The sequence below is a fragment of the Nymphalis io genome, chromosome 12 (assembly GCF_905147045.1).
Source record: "Nymphalis io chromosome 12, ilAglIoxx1.1, whole genome shotgun sequence".
Taxonomy (NCBI): domain Eukaryota; kingdom Metazoa; phylum Arthropoda; class Insecta; order Lepidoptera; family Nymphalidae; genus Nymphalis; species Nymphalis io.
The window spans coordinates 10794051-10805144 of NC_065899.1; the positions used below are offsets into that span (position 1 = coordinate 10794051).

At 32.1% G+C, this 11094-nt stretch overlaps 1 protein-coding gene across 1 annotated transcript; it reads right to left on the bottom strand.

Annotated features, from left to right (window-relative positions):
- Positions 1 to 679: 679 nt before the first annotated feature.
- On the bottom strand, positions 680 to 5698 carry LOC126772473 (toll-like receptor 6). Its single transcript, XM_050492852.1, has one exon. It carries the CDS (start codon positions 5528 to 5530, stop codon positions 1499 to 1501), a length of 4032 nt encoding a protein of 1343 aa, XP_050348809.1. The 5' UTR covers positions 5531 to 5698; the 3' UTR covers positions 680 to 1498.
- Between the last annotated feature and the right edge of the window lie 5396 nt (positions 5699 to 11094).

Consider the following 11094-nt stretch of genomic DNA (forward strand, 5'->3'; position numbering starts at 1 on the left):
CTACTGCAAATGATATATTATCAATACTGCGAGATTGATATTGGTCAAGGCATTATGACGCAGCAATTCAACATAAACCCCTTGCTTATCTACCCCAGGTGTACTGCCACTGAAGCCATGCGTGTAACTATTCAATTTTCAATGCGTAGGGGTTTTTAATGTGTACTTAAAAATAATGTAGCATCTCTTCATTTAAATATAGTAAAAAAATTTATTTAATTTTTTTGAAAACGTCATACTAGGTATGCTTTTAACTGTTAGTTCTTAAAATGAAACATAATATTCTATTAAATTTCTTCTGAAAATAAGACTTAAAAATGTATATGTTATCTTTTTTTTTAGTTTATAAGGCAGTTTTGAATAAAACATCAACAAAGGCATACTATTAAATTTCTCTGCACGATATAAATAAACATTTCATGTTCAATGAAAAAAAATCATTCAACGTTAATATAATGAAAAGTTTTCCAATTAATTTAAAATTTTAATTCGAATGTACAATACAATTAAATCGCCTTAATGCAAACGAAAACAATGACAGAAATAAAATAGAGAATTTCTCGTTTCAATTTTTAAATTGATGTAAAATTATATTTGACGTAATTAAGCTTAATTAAGGTTTTGCTTTGAACGTTAATATTTCGTAAATGAAAGACATAATGAGTATCAAAACGTCAGTATAATTTTATTACGGTTTTCAAGATATCTTTGTACATTTTATACAAAACAATAATTTTTATTACGACTAATAATTACAATTCAAAAATTACATTTATTTGCAAATTCATAATTATTAATTCTAATATCACGATTTAGCTTAGTTATTATATTAGATTTCAAGCGATAATTCTAAACGATAACAATGCGAACATACTTTTATATACACTTCAATACAAAAGCACATGATACATTGAGAGGTGGTAAATATATAATATTACAATAAACAATTTAATGACGTTATATAAAACAAAAAATACATAAACCTGTACAAGTGATTGAAAAATGAAAATATATATCTTTATAAAATAATTATTATTTAAAACTATGAAATACATACATTAAACAAAATAAAATAATTTATTATATTTATAATCTTGCATTTTATCAATAATCAATTGAAGATAAAACGCTTAATATTAAATTTTGTGAATATGAAATTTACAAATACGACTTACACTATTTGGTGTTGTTTTACAGTGATTTTAATGTGAAAATATTCCACACCTATAAACTTTATAAATACAATTAATTATATCGTTAATATTTGAAAAGTGTTTCGTTATCAGACTAACATTTTCACACGAACTTTGTACAAAATATTGTATTTTAATATTACAATCATGTTATGTAAGTTGACTTAAAACGATCGTTACGTATGTGAAAATTGACAAATGTATACCTAGATAAGTATACACAATTAAAATTTAAATATTGTGCTGTTAACGGTTAAGTGTGAGGTTAATAGGAATAATGTAAATGCAAGTGTTATGAAATGTTTTCAGACAAAGTAAGTGCGACCTTTTGAAGCAGCGTTCGTATTAGAACGTGGTACTGTAGGAGATATATCTTCTACCCTCGAATATACGTGACCACTGCTTGGGGAACGCCTAAGGTCATAATTAAACCGGGGACATGCTCTGTTGTCAATCGACATGTAGCTATTGTTCGAATTGTTCCCTTCCCCATACGTGTTGTCGGACGAAGGAGAGCTTTCAATCTGAGATGCCTCACCGTCATTTCTCTTGCAATATTGCAGAGAATTTGAAAAATTCTGCTTTGAGCAAGTATCGTTTGTGACTGGCATTGTTGTGTATCTCAATGTCGGCGTCTGACGTAATGACTTCTTGAATACGCTCTTCTCGGTGTTCTTTACTGTGATAATAGTGTCAGTTGAATTAAGTAAAGAGACGAATCTTTCCCAGAAACGTGGATCGTTCCACGATATATTTTTAAATTTATCTAATACAAAACAAAGTTCATCGTTTATTTGGTTGTTATCTACTAACTTAATGAATATTACTTTATTCAAATCGCTACGATTCAATGACTTTAAATAGCTATAAAATATGTTTTTGAAATGAAAGTCACATAGATCGTTACAAATAAAATTCGTTGTTAAAACGATTAATAGACGTTTAGACAATTTAGAAGACTTTGAAAAACTATCTAATGTAAGTATATTAAGAGATGATTCGTTCATTGCAAATTTCTTTGAGGACATTTTTCTAAATTCTATCTCTGACATTATATTATGATAAATGAATTGGGTATCTTTGGTATTGCATATCACATAGTAATCGTGCACGTGATTTGGATTTCCATCCAATACGTGATCGACATTCGGACAAGACTGTTCTTTAAATAAAGGCACGCCGTAATTAGTATACAACCAATCACTGACGTCATATCTGAAGGCATAAAATATGGCTCCGATGAGACAAATAACAATTACTATAATAATAACTCCACATATAACTGCAAAAAAATTATCAGGAAGAAAATAAGATTTCGGAATAATTTCATTCTTGGAAACTGATGGATCACTAATAGATCCCAAATATTCCTTACAATGGCTTAAAACTGAGGCAATTGTTATTTTAGTCGGCTTGCCTTCAGTATCGGTACACAACATTTTTTCGGGATCACCGGGATCTCTTCGAAGCCACGTATCTAACTCTGCTATACTTTTACAATCACAAGAATACTGATTACCCTCTATTGAAACGTGTGCTAAACTTTTTGAAGATGACGCTAACAACTTCCAGGGGAAAAAGTTAACAAGTTTATTATCGTCTATTCTTAAGACCGAAAGCGATTTCAATGACGAAAATGTATTATTTGCAACGTGAACAATTGCATTATGGTCTAAATAAAGCTCGTTTAAATTATTAAGATGAACGAATTCGTCTCCCTTTAATTCAACTAATTTATTATTTTCCAAATGCAATACTCTCAAAGAATCAACGCCTTTAAATGTTTGATTATTCACTTCTTTTAGCTTAGTATTATTGAGGTATAAAACCTGTAATTTCTTTTTTCCGATAAATACGTGATTTCCCAGATAACTAATATCATTACCGTCTAAATATATTTCAGTCGCATCCATTGGAATTCTGTCCGGCACTTCTGTGTAGCCGGCGTTCGAGCAGTCAACAACATTTGCGTTCCAAGTTATATCGTGATAACATCTACAGTTATTTGGACAGATCATTTCACAATCACAAGCAACGAAATCACAGCAATGACAAAGAGCAAAACAATGGCTTTCATAAGGACATAGAAAATCGGAAGGTGACATATCTATTATCATTTTTTTCTCTTTTGCTCGAGAGTGAACCAATGAACAAAAAGCTTTATCGAGATCTAACACACGCGGGTATTGTCGGCTGTGGCTTAAATAATTGATTCGTTGAATCCATTCCATTGAACAGTCACAAACAAATGGGTTTCCGCTTATAAAGAACTCGGGCAAATCGTTATCTTCATCTATTTGATCTAACCTGAACGCGTTCATGTCAAGTTGTACTATTTTGTTGTTATTTAATGTCACAGTTGATAATCTTTGTAACTTCGAAAACACACCAACTTGTATGTGACTTATGTAATTATTATTCAAATAAAGTTTTTGTACAGATTTTGGAATAGAAGAGACAATTAATTCAGTAATATTATTGTAACTAAGATCCAATAACTTAATATTGACCTTCGAATTCATATCGTTATTGTGAAAAGTGCTTATATAATTCATATGCAAATCCAACCATTCTAGGCTACTAGGAAAAGTATCAAAGTCAAAAGACGAAATTTTATTTGCCGACATATTTAACCACACTAAGTTGTTTAGCGTAGAAAATATTCCATCAAACTTCGTTATATCATTTCCATCCATACGTAATAATTTTAAATTAATATTTTTCCGAAAGCAACCCGGTGAGACGAGATTTATTTTATTAGATGCCAAATTAAGCACCTGTAACTGAGGCAAATGTTCAAAAGTATCTTCGTTTAAATGAGTAACTTTGTTATCTACAAGACGCAAACCAAAAAGTTCTGACAGACCATGAAAGTTTTCCCGGCTTAAATGGGTTATATTATTATTCCCTATGTCCAAGGATCTGAGGGATCGTAATTTACGAATTGAAGGTGGAATTGATGATAAGAAATTATCATTTAAGCCTAAATCCCCGATTGTTGTCATATTGTCAAAAGCATTTTCGTCTATATGTTTAATTTTATTATTGTCTAAAAACAATTCATGCAATACATGTAAGTCATTAAAAATATGGGTGTGAATGTGTATTAGTTTATTGTTTGATAATGTGAGGGAATGTAAGTTTCTTAGTTCTTCAAAAGCATGCTCATCAATGGATGTTATCTCATTATGATCTAAATTCAATTTCTGTAAGCTATACAAGTCCTGAAACATATATCTATCTATTCTACTAAGTCTGTTAAACGAAATGTTTAATATAACCATACGTAGTAATCCTACAAATGTGCCTTTGTTTATCCATTGACTAGTTAGTTCGTTACGAGATAGGTCTAATACTTGGAGTTGTTCCAATCCCCGAAAAAGACCAGGCGGCAAAACATTTATTGTATTGTTGCTTAAGATAATATCTGTAAGCAATATCGTGTCAGAGAAAATGTCAGGTGGTACACTACTTATAAAATTACTAGATAAATTAAATACTTGTAAGCTTATAAGACCCTCTAAGGAACCATCTTCAAGTGTAGATATTGCATTATTTTGTAAAAATAGTTTCGACAGTGAGCGTAATTTCGATAAGCTATTTTCTGTTATTACAATCAAATCGTTGTGAGACATATCGAGAGCTTCTAAAACTAAATTACAACTTTTTATACTTAAATTTTGCTCACGTGTCGAATCCGAGAATCCTATAGTTTTTATATTTTGCAAATGATTTCGTGTTAAATTTAAAGTTTTTAAGCTGTACAAAGAGCAAAACGTATCAGTTTTTGTGCTCCAAATATTATTATCACTTAAATCTAACTCGATTAACTCACTTAAGCCCGAAAAAGCGTTTTCATGTAATTCCATAGTCATTGCAGACCATTCACTGTTGTGCGTCGTCACGTGCAGAGATTTAAGGTCTTTGAAATTTTCAAATGCATGTGCTGGTATCTGACGTATCTTGCATTTGTCAACGACAAGATCTTTCAGCTTCCCTAGGTTTGAATGTTTCCCAGGGCCCCTCTCCGTTTGCGCTGCAAGCGTACTTTCAAAAAATAGAATCTCACTGCACTGGACGTGCAATGATATTACGTCCTCGTTGTGTGTCCGACTAATGTTTTGTAACAGGTGATCCAAACTGCTGATTGTTCGTATTTTGCAAAAAAGCACTGCGTCCTCCGACGTTTCCGTCTTGGATGTCCGGTATGCGCACTCGTGCGGCGTTTCAGCCGCGTTGCTGCCTTCGATAACATAACAGTATAACAACACATACACAATTAAGTAATTAAAATTTCGGCGCTGAAGTCTATTAACGAAAGTTTGTTTTATTGGCATTTTATGTTCGTATGCAAGTTGTGATGAGGCATCGAGGTCGGCAGTGCCATTTATAATGAGGCGAATTGGTTGATCGCGTCATAAATATTCACGCGGTAGGAACGACATCGCGAGTCGCGTGGCATGTCAACTGATTTCACGGTAGCAGCAGGCGTGTGGCGCGGTTGACGGCTGCCCACCGACTGAACGGCGCTTTGTGGCTCCGCCCTGCGACGCCCGACGCCCGCCGCCACCCGCCCGGCGTCTAAAGAAACTTCATCTCATAGGTAACATAATTATATGCAGTGCCAAGGGTGCATAAACAGCGTATTAAAATAGTTTATTATTTGAATTTAGATTTTTTTTAACATCATGCATAGTATTTTTTAATAGAAATAAAAGTCGTTAATTTTTCTTTTAGATTAGGGAAATTATATGTAATTATTAAGTAAGACTCACCTACTTTTATGAAGAGACATCATATTCCGCTACATTATTTATAATACTTTTAGATGATAAAACTTTGTGTGTTACAAATTTTAAACCGCAAAAAGGTAAAGATATATTTCATGTGTATGAAAAAAATTTATTCACAAAAAATATTTTTAAAAAAAAGATGGTAATATTGCGACTTATCCAACACCTGTTGTGTTAAAGAACTTCGCTAAACTTTTTACTTCGCGTGGAAATGAGATAAAAGCCTTACAAAATAGTTTTCTAGGACGCCACATGTTACTCAAGTTAACGCGTTCACTTTGAAACGCAATGGATATCGCTTAGTGTTACAAAACTTCAAAAGATTGACAGTTTTGCTATAATCGTTTACAATCGTTTACTAGATCAATATAAAATTAAGATATCTTTCATAATTACTTCTTATATTATTAAATACAAAAAATATTCCAAATTGTTTGTTTTTTGACCTCGTATATAAAATGCTACTTTGAAAATTACAATAGCTGGCGTACAATGTAATCCAAGTCTATAATTACTTAGTCTTTATTATGATGAGCTTGTTTCCATTCTACGATTACACGTTTTTAATATAAAATATTAATTGATGTTTTTTATATTCAGATATTTTTAAATTTATATAAAAAGCACATTACAGTACTCAAGTTGTTATGCATTAAACTTATAAAACTATACAGTGATATCTTATAGCCATTGAACTATAAGTGATTATAGTTATATAATTTAAAAAGAAAAGTAAATACGATAATTTATTTCAATAATATACAAAAACTTCGGTTGCATTTTTTTCCATTACTCTTATGTCATTATAAAAATATTACACTACAATTATTTTTGTTCAATTAGTGAAGCTTATTATTATTTATAATTTATAATATTGAGTAGAGTAGAAATAAGCCACCCCAAATCAACTCTTGTCGTAAAAGCGGACTGAGAATTTTCGCTAAATGTATCGAGCTCGTAAGCTCTTTAAACCGCCACCCATATGGTAAAGATTTGAAGAGCTTGAGGGAATCGAACGAGCAAAATAATTTTCAAGGGGGGTTAGCGGTAAGCACAAAACGCTTTGAATATAATTATTGTATATGATAACAAAAAATAAAAGTAACAAATGTCATTTAAATATTAACAGCAACGAAAAATTACAAGCACATAGCCAACAATATTAATATTGACGTTACAGCGTTACGTTCAATGGTAACAATGGAAACAGTCTTACGACTGTATCAACGAGCTCTTCCCGCCCATGGGAATTTAACGTTATAATTGATACAGATATGTGATTGAAGTATGGAGATATGCATGTTAGAAGTAATTTATTCGATGGACCACCTATGATGTGGTACCATCAACAAGCTATCGTGATTCACGGTTCTTAGATACTCTTAGGGTGTAATTTATTGTTGTATGTTAATTACTGATGTCAATGACTGTAGACTCTAAATTCTAAATTATTTGTTTTTAAATCTGATATCAAATATCAGTAAGTATGGTGCTTCTATACTGAATAATTAAATTCGAATTTGATATTTATTTTCATAAAAAATATAACTATAAAGATAAAGTCGGAGATGAGTCTATATAGTCGCAAGGAAAAGAGACATGAAGCCTCAAGCGACTGACAATACTATCATTTCAGGCTACGCCACATCAGTTCATTTAACTATCATTTATATCATAACTATATTTGTATTGATATCTGTCAAACATTTTATTTGACAGGTATCATATTTAAAAATCGATATTGCTTAATTTGTTTTTTGCATATTCTTTGTCTGTTATATAAATGTAATGTAATGACTGCAACTATAAGGTTTTAAATAAATAAATAAATAGAACTGACAATTATTATTAGCATTATCATTATACCTAAAATTTATTTGTAATATTTAAAAATATTATTTGAAATTGTCCTGTTACAAGGTTATGTCAACTGTTTATTTTTATAATATAGCACTAGCTTAAGAGCAAAGTCGAAACTTTCCCACTTTGGTTGTGAAATGTCAGAAAGTGATATGTGACGTTGACACTTGTTTTACTGGTGGTAGGGCTTTGTACAAGCTCGTCTACGTAGATACCACTTACTCATCAGATATTCTACCGCAAAACAGCAGTACTTGGTATCGTTGTGTTTCAGTTTGAAGGGTGAGCGAGCCAATGTAATTACAGGCACAAGGGACATAACATCTTGGTTCCCAAGGTCGGTGACGCATTGGCGATGTAAGCGATGGTTAACATTTTTTACAATGCCAATGTCAATGGGCGTTGGTGACCACTTAGGTTATATGCTAGTCCTATTCTATAAAAAAACCCACAACAATCATACATTTAAATAATTACACGCATCAAAATAGTATGTCACCATAAGTCGGTTGTCAACATTTCACGAGTCAGTAATGCAGTGAGTTCTTCTAGAAACGCATTCGTTGGTCTAGCATTTATTTTAACAGTTACAGGTTTGGTAATCTATATGAAATATACTATGCAATTTCACAGATAAGAAACAACAAAACGTTATTTCTTTATAATACAGAAGACAATAAGTTTTGGCATAAAAATAGCCCTTCATTTTCCTCATATTGATGTTTTTGATACAACACAAATTGAGCTGTCAGTAACATTTACAGGGAAAATATTTTGTCACATATCGTTTTTAACTTTGTTTTGTTACAACTGGTAGCTTAAAAAATAGGGCATAACACTGAGGCCGTGGATACGTGTGGTGGATGTCTCGCGTGTCCTATTTCAGACGGCCCTAAGGAAGACGGCAGCCGTGATGGCCTAATGCTGCCGTACGCACTAACGGAGTGCGGCGAGGGGGCGAGATTTCCTTCGCTCGCTGAGCTCCACCGAGCCACGTGCGGAGCTCAGTACGGGAGGCCGCGGACGCGTTACATCAACACGATCCCGCAGCCTCTCTGATCCGTTCCGAGGACGGCCATCGCAGTGGCTTAAGTGTGTAAGAATTCCACATAACTCGGTTGCAGAAAAAGGCAGGCCCAATGGTTAGAACAATATAACCTTAACTAAAGATTGCGGGTTAAACCCGTGCAAGCACTGATTACTGATTTTTTATTGAGGAAACTTGTATTTTCCGTTGGAAACCTGTCACACGTGAATCTACCAATCAACATTGGACTTCTTCTCAAAAGGAGAAGTGGTTTTAGCTATACAGTAAGCCATTTACAGTATCCCACTTTACTTCTTGTTACAAATTGTACTAATTGTAGAATACTCATAGTGGAATAAAATTATTATCTATAATAATCGGTATTATAGATAATAAAAAACTTGTTATTTATATTCATTTATTCCATATATAAATTTTACTACTGCTGCCTCTTTAATCTAGTAGCAGATTAAGGTTCAAAGATTTCGAGATTGACCGACGTGGTCGAAATTGGTCAGGAGGACATCATAATCAACATCACATAAATTTAATTATATATTATTATAATCATTATAAATCTTTGATAAAAAAGAGAAACTAATGAGCTTATACTGGTTGTCTTGATTGAAACTACCTTCCTAACTAGTGGTGAATTAATATATTTACTCTTGTAATATGATCATTATTCAGAAATGCAAGAAAAATGACTTAGATTTTTTTTTGCCAGACGCTTGCCTGGCTCCAATTCTTACGTTATGTGTTTATAATATAACTTGATGTTCTTATTGCAAAATTTATATTGTTTCTCTTACAATAAAATAAGACATAAATCACATGAGGACATTCAGAAATTATGACAGGAATATATTTTTTTACAGATACTTTTAAAACTACGTTTTATGATAATCCTAACCCGCAAGAGTTCGTCACAAGCAAGTATTTAGTTAACTTAGCACTACTTACCACAAAGGACGTGACCTTTATAATGTCACGTATAGAAAGCAATCCCTCGCGACGGTACCATTTTGAATCTTCCTAACTCTGCCAACTGCTTTTTAAAATATTGTATTATTATATTGTTATTTATTTATTAATATAAGATCGCTTTTAACATCTAAGGTCATTAGCGACCTCAGTAATATAATAATTCTTATATTAAGTAGTATATAAATTTAAAATAAAGTTTCCTTGTACCCTTCTTGACTTAAGCATTCTTTTAAACCATTAGGTAAATTACATATTCGTTTTTCATTGTTGTAAGTTACACATAACGATTAATTGACGAGCCGGTTGGCGTGGTTGGTAGAACACTTGGCTTTCACGCCGAAGGTTGTGGGTTCGATTCCCACCCAGGACAGATATTTGTGTGCATGAACATGTCTGTTTGTCCTTAGTCTGGGTGTAATTATCTATATAAGTATGTATTTACAAAAGAAAAGTAGTATATCAGTTGTCTGGTTTCCATAGCACAAGCTTTGTACAAGCTTAATTTGGGATCAGATGGCCGTGTGTGAAAAATGTCCCAGGATATTATTATTAATTTTACTATTTCTCTATATAAAGTAGATTAGTAAGCTTATTTGTAATTCAAGGTGTAAATGAAAGTAAAACTATGTATCGAAACTACACTTATGTATATGAAGGGATAATAAATAAACCATCTTGCTAGTGAGTTATATACCTTATAACGATAATACTTAAGTGTATTAGATTTTCTTTCATAATTAAAACAAGCACGTAATTTGTTGACATAGCTGTTGAATGGCAGTATTTTATTATTCTATAAACGTAGTTTCTTTTAATTTAGAAGAAAAATGATTAAAATGTAGATAGCATGTTTCAAATACTACGTCTTTGCAATTGAGAGATTTTATCTAACGATGATTAAGGATAAAGCTTGATATGAATATACAAATCTTCATTAAGTCGCCATAAAAATAAAGTTAGAATTTAAAGCAACGATATTCTCGTACTTTATTTTAACTTCTTTGGGGTGTGATGTTTAAATTAATCTTAAGCACAAAAAGTGTTAAGTGTTTTCGTGTAATATTTTAGTGAAATGCTTTTGACGCAAGAAAGTTTTACTTTTGTCACGTATATAATAACAGTTCTTTTTGAGGAGGTTTGGAGCTTAACCCACCACGCTGCTCCATTACGGATTGGTGGAATACACATGTAACAGAATTTCAATGAAATTAGGCAAATTCAGGTTTCCTCACCA